Raw genomic sequence first — 16,642 nt, forward strand, 5'->3', positions numbered from 1 at the left:
CCCCTGCCTTAGGAAAGTGGGAGTGCCCGTGGCATCAGTGTGACGAGTGCGATGCCGCCGCCGTCTCCTTCTGCCAGTTCTGCCCACACTCCTTCTGCAAGGGTCACGAGAAAGGGGCCCTGCTGCCCTCTGCACTAGAAGGCCGTCTCTGCTGCTTGGACCACGACCCTGCGTCTCCCGTGTCGCCAGAGTACTGGAGCAAGATCAAATGTAAATGGGAGTCACAAGACAGTGGGGAAGAAGCCAAGGAGTGAATGGTGGTGACTTCCTCCCTGCTGCTCTAAGTGGAAGAAGAAAATAGGACACATTGAAAACCGAGCGGGGCTGGTGCTCTTGCCATCAGACCACCTCGCCAAGGGAAAACGGGAGCCAGTTCACGCGGGCTGAAGCGGCTGGTGGTGTACGGTTTTCTATCTTGTTTTGTTGCTTTGGGGATAAGTTTGTGGGCAGTGAAATCCCCTTGCTCCTTTCTCGCCTTTTATTGTGCTTCAGTGTCTTTGCAACTAGCGAAAGAGGTGTCCTCATATCTAGAGCTGAGAGAAAGAGAAAAGATCAACGTAAACCCCAAGATGTAATCCTTGGTTGTATTAAGCAAGATTAGCCATTCCTTTATTTATTTTCATTTTTAGGAATTATGAGAAATAGTTCAAACAATCTAACCTCTGTGTGTGTGTGTGTGAGAGAGAGAGAGAGAGAGAGAGAGAGAGAGAGAGAGAGAGAGAGAGAGAGAGTGACTACCTTTATATACCTCTTTACAGAGCTGTAAGTTGGCTAACTTCTCTTTCCTTTTTCACATGCCTTTTCTAGTGTCAGAGAAGGCTCTTAGCAAATATTCAGCCTGGCATCTTGGAAACAAATGCCTTGACAGCATTTACCTCTGAGGTCTTACCTAGGCGGGCTTCCTGGTGCAGTAACTATAGAAACGTGTGGGTTTGTCTTGTAGGGAAACGGAATGAATGCATTCACGGATTCTGAAATGTCATCCATTTACAGATTTTTCTGATGCCTTTATGGTACATGAATGCCTGAGAGAATGTTCATTCCTGTCGCTCTGACACACTGGCAAGGAGCTAAAGAAAGATAAAGGCACAAACCAAAAGTTAGATCATATATGCACCATTTTCTGACCAACTTAAAGCGGACTCCAGTCTGACTTAGAATTTAAGGGCATTTTATTTTTCTGTCTTTCCCTCTGCCAATCATGTTTCCTTTGCCATCTGATCATTCGGTCATGTTCCCTGTAAAGCTATGTAATTGAATCTGAATTCTATTTTAATAGATTTCACCCCTAACTTAGGGGTGATAAAAGTAGACAGAGACATGCCCAAGTTCATGTCCACAACTTCTACCTAGTATTATGCAGCACTCAGCCCTGTCCCCGCTGAGGAGGGGCAAGAACTTCTTTTAGGGGTATGTAGAGCCACGGAGACGCACTTGTCTTACAAAGCACTGTGAGCACTCCCCAGAGAGCCAGTGTTGCAGGCACAGCTGCGATTTGGAGCAGTACAGACCCAGGCAAACCAAGGCGTCTGCCCACAGAGCTCACTGGCTTCTAGCACTTAGGAATATATCTCTTCCAGTATTACTTGTATGGAATCATGTCGGACAGTATAACACTGCACTAAATAGAAGTCTGGTGTCACCAAGACACGTGAACTTCCTCAGTGAGTTTTAACTACTTGCTGTCCTCAAGAACCTCGTACTTCCCTAACACGGGGTGGAAGACCCTCTGTGGCACCCTGTGGTTGTGTTAGGTGTGTTTGTTCCTTTTTTAATTTTTTTACAGATCAGTTCAGACCTCTTCTCTGGACAAAAGAAAGAGGAATTTTGTGCCTCTTTTTTTATATGTAATTGTGCAATTTATAAACAACAGACACTACAGGTCCTCTCTCTCAGCTCCTAAACTGCCGTTTACCTGGTTGTAGCAACTGTAGCCCTGCTGGTTAGCAAGCCCACGGGCGGAGGAAGACAGGATGTCCCACGGCACCCGAGCAGTCACCGTGAAGCACAGCCCACGCAAACACTAACCTTTGCTCTTGAGCAATCAGGAAGTTCGATGTCCTTTAAAAAATAATGTAAGACTATCTGGGTTTTAGCATACTAAAATTTTTATTTTATACAAACATGTTAAACATTTTTTAAGTCACTGATAATTGCAAATGTAACTCTTGTGAGAATAATGTCCAGTATGAAATTGTATCTTGTTTCCTTTTTGACCTCATGCTTTTTAGTATCTGATAACTTTTATATAGTAAGCCCGAGGATGCATCATGTATTTACTGAATGCCTTAGGCTGAACTATCTCTATTTTGCTTCTCTGGTGTGGCATATTTGTTTTTATATCTATGAAAGAACTTTGCACTTTTCAGATCTTTTCTTTTTTGATGATTAATAGGCTTGTTCTACCATTTCAGAAGCCAAGTATGAAAAAAAGTAGTTGAGCACAGCCCACAAGCTTTCTGTACTCCACGCCTGCCTCTGCTGTGCCCGTGCAAAGGGCCTCTTCCTGCCGCGGTGGCCGCTGTCATAGAGTTGAAGGTTAAGAAAGCAGAAAGCTCCCAGGCAGTGTGGGCGCACACACATGCTCTCCTGTAATGTGTCAGTGGCTTTTCCAGCACACAGCGCTGGCTCACAGCCTGGGGCTGCCAGTTGTTAGCTTTTAAACATGCATTGGGTATACAGCATTTGTGGCTGGTTTGGTTCAGCCTAGAAGGGAAAGGACTAAAAGCAGCACGGGCCAATGGTGGGACTGTTAACCTCAGGAGGAAGACGAGGTTCCTGATGATCAGTGTAAAGCTTTTGAAGTCTGAGTGGAAAGAGCTAGAGGTGAGAGCATGGGCCTGGCACAGGCCTGGCACCTTGGAGGCTGCACTGGGTTTCCACAGTAGCTGCCTGTGCCCGGCTGAGCAGGAAGGGGCGAACGCTCTTTACCGCCCTGTGCTGTGGCCACCATTTACTTCTTCAGTCGCTAGTCAGTGTTGGAGTTCAGAGTGGAGCGGGTTTTATCTTCATTCTCAAAACCTAGCTTTCCTAAGCTGTAGAATAGACTGTTTTCTGTGTGTTACATAAATAATATATATATATATATAAAACATATATATTATATGTAAAAATGAGTTAGGAATGTATTTGAAATAAAAAGATAGTCGTGGAAGGGGCGCTGCCGCCCGCTGCTCTCTGTCAGTGTGTCCTGCCGAGGTGTTTGCAGAAGTGTGTAAACAGCGTGGCTCCGAGACCGGAGTGTCTGTCTGCCGAGGTGAAGCACTCGCTGGGCTGGTGGGCAGCTTTCATGAAGCAGTTTCTTGTTGGAGTTCTTCCTTACACGCTGTGTTCTCTTAGGGTCAAAGCCAGACAAAGACAGTGTGAAATCGTGTCACCTCTCTGAATGTGGGCGCTGGCTGTCCCGGACCTGCTGCTTAGCCTGTTTTATTTTAAACACAGCACTTCTCTGACTGCGCTCAGCTGCCACAAAGCTGGGGCGCTGCCAGCCACCTGCCATGTCCTAATGGGAAAACATGGCCTGTATGTCTCCCAGCTCGACGGCTTGTCGTTGTTGTATTTCTCATGAGATTACAGTGGCATTGCTTTATTTCTAGACTTGAATTATTTTTCACATGGCTATTGCATCTGACCACACGTGGTCTCTGCTTATTTGTAACAAAAAAAGTAGACCTTGGTCCATTTTCAGGTGGACTAAAGGAGAGACTGTAGGCAGCTTTGCAATGGATTAGCAGATATAGGGAAGGAAGACATTTGTACGTGCTCAAATATCACCAGTTTTTACCTTGGGTGAGGTGCTGGGGGTCTCTGGAGGAAGGGATGGCAATGGTGAGTGTTTATCACCTGGAGCACTGAGCCCTCTGCCTCATTGAATTCAGGTTCTTCAAGCACTTGAGACTCCTGAGCTGCTCATCACAGTTCCCTTTTAAAATTATGACAGGAGAAGCAGCACTTTGTGTACTGTCAAAAATAAAGCTCTTCCCGGGGGCACAGGCGCTTAGGTGTGGCAGCGCCTTTAAGGAAGAGGCTGATGTCCTGCGTGGGGCATCAGCAGTTTTAGAAATTACTTCCTATGTTCTTATTTTTTTTCTCCTTGTTTGCCTCATCCCAAAGTACCTCTTCCTTTTAATATATGCTTGTGTATGTGTGTGTGTGGGGGGGTGCATTCATGTTATACTCCTAAAATGCTATCCATAACCCGTTTCAAAAAAACTTTTCCACCATGCATGGTTGCACACGCCTTTAATCCCAGCACACGCCTGTGAGTTCAAAGCCTACATGCTGGGCTCCAGGACAGTCAGGGCTATGTAGACATACCCTGTCTCAAAAGGGGAGAAAAGGAAGAAATTCTGTTGTTTGAGTTTTGTCAATCCATTGCAAAAGTGGCAGATGTGAGCACTTATACCTGTGGGGGAGGGGAGTAAAAGTATTGCTTGTCCTTCAGTAGGCTCTGAAAGTCATTTGCCTGTAAGTTAAAGGGGAAAATAGAAGTTGCCAAAGTCAGTATTCGGTCCTTGATTTTTCTTGTGACGTCACCACAACTGCTAATGGATGAGAAGCGCCCCAGCTTCCACTGTCCCCTTCCCTGCTGGCTGACCCTTGCTGTGTGCAAATGGCTTTCAAGTCTCTTCAGTTTGCCTAGATATAGTATTGTCAGTCAAAAGGAATGAGGAAAATTTACACTTACTTTGTTGTCAATTAACATCTTATTTTTTTGTTATGTATTCTGTGGTAACTGTCTTGCCACTAATAACGTAACTGATTACAGCTGGCTAAGATGGTCTTTTTATATACAAACATTTGTGTATATTTTGAATTGATATGGCAAATTCAGTTGTATCCACTTGAATATTATACAATAAACAAGTATCTGCAGATTCCCGTCTTCATTCTTTGTGTTCTTTGAATAATGTTCTTGACAGATTGTTCACATCCGTATGTACCTGTAAGAAACTCTGTAGAGCCTGTGAGATGTTATTTTGCTTAAACCACTTGAGTCCTTACCATCAAAGTGTGAGCATCCACCCAGCTCTAGTTGCTGTGACCTGGAGCTCCTGACACTAAGGGATTAGTGCTCATCTTCCGGAAAGATTCTACTAGAGCATTCCTTTGAGACATATTTTAAGGATTTTGTTTATTGACCAATGTCTTATTGCAGAGTATGAGCCTACCAGTCTTGGTTAACCTGTACATAGATGGCTCACTGTTAACTAGTTGTAGTGTATGTAAGATTGCCTGTAACAGTCAAGCTTCTAACTGATGCATACTGATGGGACAGTTTTTGTACATTGTATTTCCTGAAATTTTGCCTTTTTAATTTCACAGATGCTTTAGAATTCAAATGTGTTTTCTGCTTCTGTAAGAAAGAATGTGGAAAGGTTTCTAATGGCATTTCACTGATTTCAGGTCTTGCTTGAGGTTGACTTTAATAAATTGTCCTGTATGTTCTACTTAACTACATGGGCTTGTTCTTTGCCTGTAATTTCATGGTACAGTTTACTGGGAAATGAGACACAAAAATACACCCACCCACTCTCAGCCCGGTTCTTCCCCTTCAAGTGCTGCTAAGAAACGGTTTCTTTAAAGTGAGCTTCCTGGTCTGCTGTTGTGGAGGGTCTCGGAGAACGGCCTTCCTTTCCGTGTCCTCTAAGCCGATAGGGCACCGCGCGGTTGAAGGACACGCTCATCCTTGCTTTGAGACCCAAAGGTGACCTGCTGGGTAGTCGGGTCGTGCGGGCCACCGGGGCACGGCGCCCTCGTGGCCTCCGCGGGGCGGTACCCGGAACCGAGCCGAGGCCTCTCAGTGTCCTGCCCGCGAGGCCCCGCCGGGCGGCCCCCTCGGAGCTCGCCAGGGGGCGCTGGGCCCGGGCGGCCCCGCTGCGCCGGCGGAGCCACGTCAGCGTCCGGCCCGCGCCTCGCCCGGGTGGCGGCATGGGGACGGCGGCCCTGGGAGCCGAGCTGGGCGTGCGGGCCCTGCTCTTCGCGGCCTTCCTGTAAGCGCCCGTCCCGCCGCGGCCGGCGTCCCGGGGCGCGGCGCTCGCGGAGCTGCGGGGCGGCGGGGCCCTCCGCCGCGGCCGCCCGTCATTCCCGCCCCCTTCCCGCCCAGGCTGACCGAGCTGCTCCCCCCGTTCCAGCGGCGGATCCAGCCCGAGGAGCTGTGGCTCTACCGGAACCCGTACGTGGAGGCGGAGTACTTGCCCGCCGGGCCCATGTTTGTGCGTGAGCTGCCCCCGCCCTCGCCCCCCACCCCCGGGGACGCCCCTGCCCCGCGCGGGCCGGCCAGGAGGCGACCTCGAGCCGGGCGTCCGGTGGGCTCGCCCGCCCCAGGGGAGGCCCCGTGGGCGAGAGGGCGCGGTTTACCTGCCGTGTGTTCTGCCCAGGTGATCGCGTTCCTCACGCCTCTGTCCCTCATCTTCCTGGCCAAGTGTCTGAGGAAAGCGGACGCCGCTGACAGCAAGCAGGCCTGCCTCGGTGAGCGCCGCCGAGGACCTGGGGGGAACTGTACCCTAAAGTTGGTCCTCTCCCGCTGTTACCCCACGGGGCAGAACAACGCTAGAGCCGTGAGAGCGGTGCACGCGGGCACCGACGGCTGCGCCCCAGCCCTCCGGCTGCCGTGCCCCTGGGCCAGTTTCTTCGGGACAGGAGGCACAGTCGCCTTTGTGTTGGGTTCGGGTTGGGTTCCACCCCAAGCAGACAGTCCTAACAGTTGCTTTGCTTCCCAGCTGCCAGCCTTGCCCTGGCTCTGAATGGTGTCTTTACCAACGTGATAAAACTCATAGTGGGGAGGTAAGTGAGAACACTCAGCCCTCCCTCGGGCCCCATCCTGTGCTCAAGCAGACTGAGCTTTCTTTTCGCACCCGGAACTCTCTCCGCCCCCCACCCCCACCTTCCCCCTGCCTGTCCTGACTGTGCCACCTGCTGTGTCCTGTCTTGACTGTCCACAGCTGCGGCCTCTAGCATTCCTACAGTGTGCTTAGTGCTAAGATCGTCAGCCGCTCACACCGGCCACGCGACTAAAGCGTTTTTTCTGAGCACAGTGACTATCGGAATCACATTACGTTGGTTTGCCGAGGGTACTGCGAGACCAGAAGTTAACAGAATTACTGACGTCTACCTCAACTCAGCAGTCCTTCCTGGAGGAGCGAACTGTCTGTGCTTGTTCTTCCAGGCCACGCCCAGACTTCTTCTACCGCTGCTTCCCTGACGGGCTGGCCCACTCGGATTTGACTTGCACGGGAGACAAGGATGTGGTGAATGAGGGCCGTAAAAGCTTCCCCAGTGGACATTCTTCCTGTATGAACTTCACGTGACCCGCTTGTGTTTTGTTTAACTATGTGTGTGCATGCTGTAGAGTCCACAAGGTGGCTGGCACTAGAGCCCCTGGAGATGGAGTCCGTGGCGTGAGTGGCCACGCCTGAGTACGTGCGCTGGGAACTGAACCTAGGTCCTCTCAAAAGCGCTTCACTGCTGCTGAGTCAGCTCCCAGCGCCAGGAGGCCTGCACGCCAGAAGAGGGCAGCAGGTCTCATTATAGATGGTTGGCGGCACCACGTGGTTGCTGGGAATTAACTCAGGACCCCTGGAAGCGCAGCCGGTGCTCTTAACCGCTGAGCCATCTCCAGGCCCGCCAATATGTACTTTTAAAAATGACATTTAACAGGAATGAACCATCTCTTACTGGTCACAAAGAAAAAATATTTATTCAAGCTACACTTCGGTGGCTGCTGAGCATTTTAGATTCTTACCTTTGTAGCTCCCAAGAACCCACTAAGGTATATCCTGTTACTTTTGTAATTCCCATTCAGAGAGGAGGAGTCTACAGCACTGTCCATAGTAACAACTTTTATTCCAGAATCTGTTCTTACTTATACTAACTCTGGGACAGAAAACAAAGTCCTTCATTTCCCTGTAACTGAGGGAGACAGCCTGCTCTTGCCCCCTGCCCCGGCGTGGACATGGGTGACAGGGCTCCCACTCAAAGACAACAGGACTCACGGGTTGACCTTCCCTGTTCTAGTTGCGTTTGCTGGTCTAGCCTTTGCTTCCTTCTACCTGGCGGGAAAGTTACACTGCTTCACACCACAGGGCCGAGGGAACTCCTGGAGGCTTTGTGCCTTTCTGTCGCCTCTACTCCTTGCAGCTGTGATCGCACTCTCTCGCACGTGTGACTACAGGCACCACTGGCAAGGTGAGCAGTTATTTATGCCAAAGTTTCTGCCTCACCTGCTTTAACCCTCGAACCTGGCCCAGACGAGTGGCTTACTGGGTCTCATCTGCTGAATGAATGAGCAGATGAGGAAGTGTGGACAGCCCGTGCTCTGTACTGAGCATGTGTGTTTATAGCCGGAGGACAGAAGGTGACTTCTGGGTGAGCGAGAGGGCTCGGCGTTAAAGGCACTTTTTGCACAAGCCTGTCAACCTATGTTTGATCTCTGGGACACACATAAAGGCTGCAGGAAAAACTGGATTGCAGAGTTACCCCCTCACCTCCACACACGCACATAGGCAAGCACACTCCCACACACAAACTTTAACTCGTGTATGCTCTATATGTGCATGCGTGTGTGCAGGGGAACATGACCAGTCACAGGGGAGCTGGGCTGATGGCCGGAATCGCCAGTCATCCTTCCTGCCCTCCACGACACACGGGTTACACATGCACATATGGCCACGCTCGCTTTTTATGTGGGTACTGGGGGTTTGAACTCAGTTCCTCTTGTTTATGCAAGTAAGGATTCTTTCCTGCTGAGCCAGCTCCCCAGCTCCCAACTGTTAACCCACCCTCACCCCGAGCCCCGCCCTATGAGACAGGGTTTCACTAGGTAGCCTTGGAACTTGCTATGTAGACCAGACTGGCCTTGACCTCCCAGAAATACAGCCTGTCTGCCAGGTGCTGGGCTAAAAGGTGTGCGTCACCATACACCAGCTCCCTGGATTTTTAAGGACAGGATCTCCCCCTCTAGCCCAAGTCTCACAGTGAATGAACAGTAGTGAAAACAAGTCAATGACTAAAAACATACGAACACGCGTTACTCTTCTCTGTTAAAAAAAAAAAAATTCTAACTCAGCCCATGCTGATTTAACTAAGTGTGCTTTGATTCAGTGTTTAGAGAACAAATTGACCAATAATCTTGTAACTGATAAAATGAAGACACTCTGTAAAGAAACTACAGACATGGTAAGGGCTTTTTTTTGGCCACAGGCAGCATAACCTGGAAGGCCAAAGTCCCCTGTAGGTGGTGTCTAACGTGAACATGGGCTAAGGGGGGCTACTTTCTCTCTGCAGATGTGCTGGCTGGATCCATGATTGGAACGGCGCTCGCCTACATCTGCTACAGGCAGTACTATCCCCCTCTGACTGACAGAGAATGCCATAAGCCATTTCAGGACAAGCACAGACTTCCCTCTTCACAGAAGCCCAGTGAGCCTCACCACTTAGATGTCTAGCTGAATCTACCTCAATGAAAAACCTCCAAACTGGATGCCATGCACAAGCCAAGATTTCTGGCTTTTACCTCTTCCAGGGTAAAAGTGAGGACACAGCCACACGTGTCTGCTGCCACAGGACGGTACCTTCCCCCCCTCCCAAGCTAGATCCTGAGGAAATCCCTGGCCTGGCCTGGTCTGGCAAGGGAATCTCTCTCACTAGGTTAGTGAATCTGGTCCATTGGATTGGTTTTCCAAGATCTAGCATCTTTACGTTAATGTAAATGTCACTCCTGAAGAGACCTTCTCACAAAGGAGGCTTTTCATGACCCTTCTTTATCCTGGAAGGCTTAATTACCAAACGTAATCTTTGTCCCTTATGAATAAGGGCAGTGCCAGTCAAGCTTTGATTCTGTTTACTTTCTGTGGTAACATTCCATTAAGCCTTAAATAATAAAATGTCCAATTTTGGCCAATTTTTTACTTTTTTACTACATCAAGAAAGAAAAAAATATATGGATTATCTAGAAGATAAATGTATCTTTTCCTGCCTTTTGTTCACAAAGAGACAGTCATGGCTGTCCAGGAACTTACTGTGTAGATCAGGCTGGTCTTAAACTCAAAAGAGATTTGCCTGCCTCTGCCTCCTGAGTGCTGGGACTAACGGCATGCACCACAACTGCCCAGCTGTAACATACTCTTAAACATATTTTCAATGCATTTTTTTTTCCCTCAGAACACCTGGTACTTTAAGAACCGTTCAGGGTCTAGGAGATCAACGCTGGGTTCTAATCTGACATACATAACTAACTGCTGCTATCTGTTATCAGCTAATATTTATAGATCTTAAAGGAATGCTCTGTGTTTCCTGTATCTATAGACACTTAGAATTGCCAAACTTTAAATTCTGAGCTACACCTGTCCATGACAACGAAAACATTAGCTAAGGGAAAATAGCATATATTAGTTATTTGCCTAAAACTTTGTTTTGAACTTATGTTCTGAACGTAAGAAAAAAAATGCCTACTACATTGATTTTTCTTGATGATAGATAAGGCTACACGAATGTAGGTAACTGGTCAATAGTTTATTTCAGCATTTGCTAAAGTTTTAAATATAATCACATAGAAAACAAACATTTCAAAAGTGCAAATATCGGAAAGGTAGTCAGTAAGATTCATCTCTCCTTGCAAACATCTCTCACTATTGTGCAGCCAGGAATATGTACAAAATGCTGTTACACTAAAGTTTAAAAACAGCCTTGGTCAAGAGATTGTACATGATACAAATGATGCAGTGCAAATCTGTAAACACAGGTCCCTAGCCACCTTGCTCGCCCGTGCAATACACAGCATGATAACACCGTCAGTGGATGGTGAGGTACAAGCTCTGAGTTATTAGATGCCCGGGTTTCCAGGAAGAAGCCTTTCTCAGTGCAGTGGTTTATCTAGCTTTGCAGGGCCGAACTGCCCGTCTTTGGTTACAAGACTCAGTCTTGGTTGTCCTTTGGTTTACTCTTAGCCAGTTACAATTCTGCTAACAAGAGTAAACAAATTTGAAGACAGCAACTTCACAGAAACTTACCATTAGTATTTAATGAGTGCTGTTTAATTCCCAGTAATTCTTACTCGAGGGATACTATAGAAAAATAAAGTACTCCACACACCTGGAACTTCTCAGTAGCTTGCCTCTCCACCATTACCCATAAGCAGAAAGGCAGGCCAGGTTTCACTGTATCCTGTGCTTGCCTCTCTAACCTCCAGGGTACCATGACTAACCTCCCCTTTTCTGTACCAAAAAGCGTGAAGAGCACTGCCATCTGAGTATTAAATGCTGTGCTTCTGGATATCATGATAGGTTTACAAAAAAAAAAAAAAAAAAAAAAAAAAAAGACAAAATCTGAGGAGTTGGTTTGAGGAGCTTAGAGGACCACCATGAACAGAATGAAGATGACAGCACATGCTGAGGAAGGGGAAAGAAAGCCTAAAGCAGAGTGGGAAGCAGAAGCCTTGGGGAAAACTTAGTGTACAATCACTCTTGTTCCTCGAGACAAATCTGCCTTCAACTGTCCAGACTCAGCTACCAGTGCACACAGCTGCTCCTCAGAGCCCACGGATAGGGTTTCCTTTCAGAATGTGGTCTTTCCCCACATTGGCATGCTCAACCAACACTGACTGTCTACTGCAAGTAAACACTGATGATTCCTTAGGAAGCAATGGTGTTTATGTCACAATACTTCCTTTACTCAAGCAGAAGTGGCAGGTAACTTAAGAGGTGTGACTAAAAGATCTCATCGACAACGTGAACAGTCAGGAAAGGCCTCCGAAATTCAAGTTGTCCAACTTTTACAACTTCACTTCAAAATAAGTGTTCCCAAGTAATTTCCTTAACCTCACACCGGTTTGGAATATGATATAGAAAGGCAGGCAACAACTCATACAGTCCTCAGGTTTACAGGAGCGGAAGCAGCTCTAAGAACAACAAGCACCACCAGTGGTTCCTACGGTATGCCTATCTGACAATGTTCCAAGCAAGCTATACTGTTAGTCAGCTCCAGCCTGTTCTTATAGACTATACACAGGAGAGAAATGGGGGCCATTTCCATATCCATTTATGTTTAGCCTTCCAGTGCAGAGAACAAAAAAATGACTGGACCTCAAACTACCTCTAAATCTTAAGAATATACTGGTCCATTTTCTAAACGTAAGGAGTAAACCTCTCTAAATTTTTTTCTAAGCCCCCAAACAGCCTGTATTCCTTTCCATGTCATAAACAAAGTGCAGCCGTTAAAGCATTAAAAGATGTTAACTCCCGAGCTACGGAACCTGGCGAGTGTTTAGGCAAAGCCATGAGTCTTCTGTCTGCTTTCCACTAATCTCCAAGAAGGATTATCTTCTAAGCCCCTGTGGAGTAAGGCAGGCAACATGCAGGATGTGATGTAGCTGAGAAGAAAGCTGCAGCAACAAGCATGTGGATTTTCAATGTCCATCTATAGGAGAGAGTAGGAAAGAGGTCACAGCAGCTCGGTCAGGATAACCAGCCACCACAGAGAATGCGGCAGTCTAATACAGACTCTCCAAGTCCCCATCTGGGGGCCTAGCCCCCAGGACCCCAAGCCCAAGATAAAGATATGCACCAATCCTTTTCTAAGTGGGCTACTGGACCCTTCCTATGAACTGTGATCAGTGCCCTCTAGTTGAGCATTACCTAAATCATGGGGATGTACACAAATCTGTATAAGGAGCTTACGGCTCCAATGTTCCTTATAACGTGAACATTTAAACACTTTACTGCATTAAAACTTACATGAAGCAGCCACAGATGGGTCGTTTTTACTGTAAAGGCTGATCAAGGAAGACGCCCTGGGTTTGGTAGATCTCTTTGAGAACTAGCAATACTGTATCTTCAGATTCCCTGTGAAGAGAAAAACTTACAATGAGAAAAGAAGGAATAGTCTGGTGCCATGTGCTTTTCATTTATCTATACAAATACCCTGCTTGGCTGGCTTGATTTACTTATTTTTAACTATTGCAAAAAGATGCACCTTAGAGGTACACTGTTAGCCATTGGTTTGCAAGGCAATGTGGCAAAGCATTTGTCTGGAAACAGGAAGAGGTAAGGGTCCTGGCACCTTCCCTCATAAAGGCAGTAAATGACCAAGAGAGTTCACAGAGCCTTGCTTGCCTGAGACAGGGTCTCACTCCAGCCAGTGCTATCCCTGGAACTTACTCTACAGCTAAGGTAGTTTAGAATGCACAGAAACCTTTCTACCTCTGCCTCTTGACTGCCAGAATTACAAGCATAAACCACCATACCCAACTCCATTGAAGGTATTCCTGAAAAAAGTGGGGAGCTATCTAGTTGATCACCTTTGTTTTTAATTTTTTTATTCTTTGTTTATCTATTTGGGTTTTTTTTTTTTTTTTTTTTTTTTAGACAGGGTTTCTCTGTGTAGCCTGTCCTAGACTTGTTTTGTAGATCAGGCTGGCCTCGAACTCACAGAGATCCGCCTACTTCTGCCTTCCGAGTGCTGGGATTAGAGGTGAGCACCACCACATCCGGCTCACCTTCATTTTCAAACTTATGTTTGCTTTTTGGAAAAAGCAATAAAATTGTTTGACCCAGAATTCTAAATCTATCAAGTAGGGTTAGAGATATGGCTCAGTGGCTAGACAGCTGGCTGGGCAAGAATGGGAATCTGAGTTTGAAACCCAACACTCAGGGCTGGAGAAATGGCTCAGTAGTTAAGAGCACGGGCTGCTTTTCCAGAGGTCCTGAGTTCAATTCCCAGCACCCATATGGTGTCTCAAACTACCTACAATGGAATTCAATCTTCTCTTTCTGGCATGCAGGTATCTTATAGAACACTCATAAAAATAAAGAAGTAAATTTTTAAAAAGAAAGAAAAAGAAAAGAAACTCAGTACTTACACAGTCTGGTCGCTTATAACCCCAGCCCAGTGAGGGGGCTGAGGCAGGAGGTTTGCTAGGACTTTTTGGCCACTAGCCTAGTTCCAAATGCATTGAGAGATTCCATCTCAAAGTAACAAAGAATGACAGAGCAGGACACTAGTGTCCTCCTCCCCTGGGCACATAGGTATACCCCGTACACACACAAAGGGAAAAAAAAAAAAAAAAGCTTAACAAACTCCTCAAGGGAGACAAAGAGATAGCTCAGTGGTAGAGTAGTTACATGTGCTGTTATTCATCTGTGATCCCAGTATCCTCCGGTGAGATATGAGGAAGAGCCAGGACAATCTGTGTGTGGGCTCTGAGGCCAGCCATCCTCTAGTGTGTAGCTCCGTGGCAGAAATGAAAGGCCAGGCCTCAGCAAAGTAGAAAGCAAGAACCAATTCCCAAAACATGTGGTTGTCCTCTGACCTCCACATGTGTGACAGAACGCAAGTGCTTATACTCATGCACACAAGATAAAGTAAAATACCTTTAAAAAGAGAAACTCTGCATAAGAGAACTCTAACATACTCAAATTGTATGTAAACAGATCAGGAAAAGGGGGTCTGAGGACAGCTGGCTTGGTGGGTAAGAGTGCTTGCAAAAGTAAAAGCAAGAGGATCTGCCAGAATTGGCACACACGTCTAGACAGGAAGACCAGACACAGTTCAGTTATACACAAGGAGTTGGCACAGGGAGGGCAGCAGTACAGCCCAGGGTAAAGGCAGACATGGGCTTGACCTCGAGCTTAATCCCCAGGACCCAGAGTAGAGAGAGAACTGACTCTCAGGTTGTCCTCTAATTCCACCAGCATGTCATGGGAACCTTCACGTGTGTGCGCAGACACAAGCAAAACACCAATGAACAGAAAATGTAAACTATAAAGAATTTAAACTGACTGTGCCGGCCCCACCTTCAACCCCAGCACTCAGAAGGCTGAGACAGGTGAAACTTTGAAAGTTTGAGGCCAGCCTGGTCTACACAGTAAGTTCTATGACAGCCAGAGCTACACAGGGAGACTATTTCACCCACACTGGGCACCTCACAACTGCCCATGACTCCAGCGTCAGAGGATCTGATGCCCTCTTTTGACCTCTGTGGCAACTGGACATACCCATACACACATAATGAAGACTAAAAGCCAGGCGCAGTGATACACACCTGTAAGCCCAGCACTCAGGGAGGCAGAGGCAGGTGGATCTCTGTGAGTTCGAAGACAGCTTGGTCTAAAAGGTGAGTCCAGAATAGCCAGGGCTACACAGAGAAACCCTGTCTTGAAAAAACAAGAAAGAAAAAAGGAATAAAATAAGACAATATAGTAGAGAGAGCTCAAATACAAACTAAGAAGAGCACACGTGCATCTCCTATAATAACTGTCAATCAATGCAAAGTCTCAGCATTTCAATACAAGGAGAATAAAGGTATGGGAGGGTGAATGAGAATGGCTCCCATAACTTCATATTCAGGAATATTTGATCCCTAGCTAGCACAACTGTTCTGGGAAGAACTATGATAGGAGGTGTGGCCTTGTTGAAGGTGTGTCACTGGGTGGGCTTTGATGTTTCAAAAACCCACACCCAGACAAGTGTTTCTCTTTGTCTGCATCTTTCAGATTAAATGTGAGCTCTCACCTACTCCTTCAGCACTGACCGTGCCTGCCACCACCGTGCTCCCCTACCATGACGATAATGGACCAACTCCCTGAAACTTTAAGCAAGCCTCCATTAAATGCTCCCTTTTATATGCTGCCTTGGTCATGGTATCATCACAGCAATAAAAAAGTAACTAAGGCAGAAGTGAAAATAAAGGGTATAGGTAATTTCCAGATAAGGAAGTAAAAATGGCCCTTTTATGTCTATCAAGAGACTCAACCGTTTCCACAATAGGAACAATTGATTTAGGGGTGGTACACACCTTTTATCCCAGCAGGTGAGAAGAAACAGGCAGATCTATGAGTTGGAGGCCAGCCTGGTCTCCAGAGTGAGTTTCAGGATAGCCAGAGCTACACAGAAATACCCTGTCTTCAAAAACCAAACAAAGAGAGAGAGAGAGAAAGAAAGTGAAAGAGAAAGAGAAAGAAAGAAAAAGAAATGAGAGAAAAAGAAAGAAAAGAACAAAAGAAAAAAGCAAGAAAGAGAGAGAAAGAAAGTGAAAGAGAAAGAAAGACAAAAGAAGAAAGGAAAAAAAGAAAAAAGAGAGAAAGAAGGAAGAAAAAGAAAAAGAAAGGAAGGAAGAAAGGAAGAAAAAGAAGGACGAGAAAGAGAAAGAAAACAAAAGAGCAAAGGAGAGAAAGAAGGAAGAAGGAAAGAGAGAGAAGGTGAGAAAGAAAAGGAAAGGAAGAAAAAAGAAAGGAAGGAAAAGAAGGAAAGGAAGAAAGAGAAAGGAAAAGAAAGAGAAAGAAGAAAAAAAGCAAAGGAGAGAGAGAGATTAAGGAAGGAAGGAAGAAAAGGAAGAGAAAGAGAGAGAAAGAAAGAGAGAAAGAGAAAGAGAGAAAGAGAGAGAGAAAGAAAGAAAGAAAGAAAAGGAGAAAGAGAGAAAAAGAAGAGTTGTCAAGTATTAAGCCAAGAGTGGTAAACACTGGATCCAGCACTCAGGAAGATAGAAGATTTAGAGTTTGAGGACAATCTGTTCTAAACAGTGAGGCTTTATTTAAAAAAATAACACACACACACACACACACACACCACACAGAGAGAAAAACCCTGTCTTGACAAAACAAGAGAGATAAAGACATAAGTGAAATGCTTATGAAATAAGTAGAAATAA

The 16,642-nt window shown here is 46.4% G+C and overlaps 3 protein-coding genes across 14 annotated transcripts in view; 2 read left to right on the forward strand and 1 right to left on the reverse strand.

Annotated features, from left to right (window-relative positions):
* The window catches only part of Nsd3 (nuclear receptor binding SET domain protein 3), a 122,314-nt gene extending 116,859 nt beyond the window's left edge, over nucleotides 1–5,455 (forward strand). For all 8 annotated transcript variants that reach the window (XM_060381514.1, XM_060381512.1, XM_060381516.1 and 5 more), the window contains one exon: nucleotides 13–5,455. In XM_060381514.1, the coding sequence (XP_060237497.1) occupies nucleotides 13–254 (242 nt within the window). In that variant the 3' untranslated portion in view covers nucleotides 255–5,455. The remainder of the gene's footprint in view (nucleotides 1–12) is intronic.
* A 388-nt stretch (nucleotides 5,456–5,843) lies between these two features.
* Nucleotides 5,844–16,194, forward strand: Plpp5 (phospholipid phosphatase 5). 2 transcript variants are annotated; one of them, XR_009591321.1, is made up of 8 exons: nucleotides 5,844–5,993; nucleotides 6,107–6,215; nucleotides 6,381–6,471; nucleotides 6,723–6,786; nucleotides 7,169–7,293; nucleotides 8,017–8,187; nucleotides 9,286–9,648; nucleotides 15,489–16,194. XR_009591321.1 is itself a non-coding variant. In XM_021660347.2 (7 exons), the coding sequence occupies exons 1-7, from the start codon at nucleotides 5,932–5,934 to the stop codon at nucleotides 9,444–9,446; spliced, it is 783 nt and encodes a 260-aa protein (XP_021516022.1). In that variant the 5' UTR covers nucleotides 5,844–5,931; the 3' UTR covers nucleotides 9,447–9,901. The 2 variants fall into 2 exon arrangements, 1 of the variants encoding a protein (XP_021516022.1); XM_021660347.2 differs by lacking the exon at nucleotides 15,489–16,194 and having other exon boundaries at nucleotides 9,286–9,901.
* Ddhd2 (DDHD domain containing 2) overlaps nucleotides 10,492–16,642 on the reverse strand; it is a 32,926-nt gene continuing 26,775 nt past the window's right edge. For all 4 annotated transcript variants that reach the window (XM_060381536.1, XM_060381537.1, XM_060381535.1 and 1 more), the window contains exons 17-18: nucleotides 12,732–12,839; nucleotides 10,492–12,414 (exon numbers count right to left, since the gene is read on the reverse strand). In XM_060381536.1, coding sequence (XP_060237519.1) covers nucleotides 12,758–12,839 — 82 coding nt within the window. In that variant the 3' untranslated portion in view covers nucleotides 10,492–12,414; nucleotides 12,732–12,757. The remainder of the gene's footprint in view (nucleotides 12,415–12,731; nucleotides 12,840–16,642) is intronic.

Source organism: Meriones unguiculatus, chromosome 4 (genome assembly GCF_030254825.1).
Source record: "Meriones unguiculatus strain TT.TT164.6M chromosome 4, Bangor_MerUng_6.1, whole genome shotgun sequence".
Classification (NCBI taxonomy): domain Eukaryota; kingdom Metazoa; phylum Chordata; class Mammalia; order Rodentia; family Muridae; genus Meriones; species Meriones unguiculatus.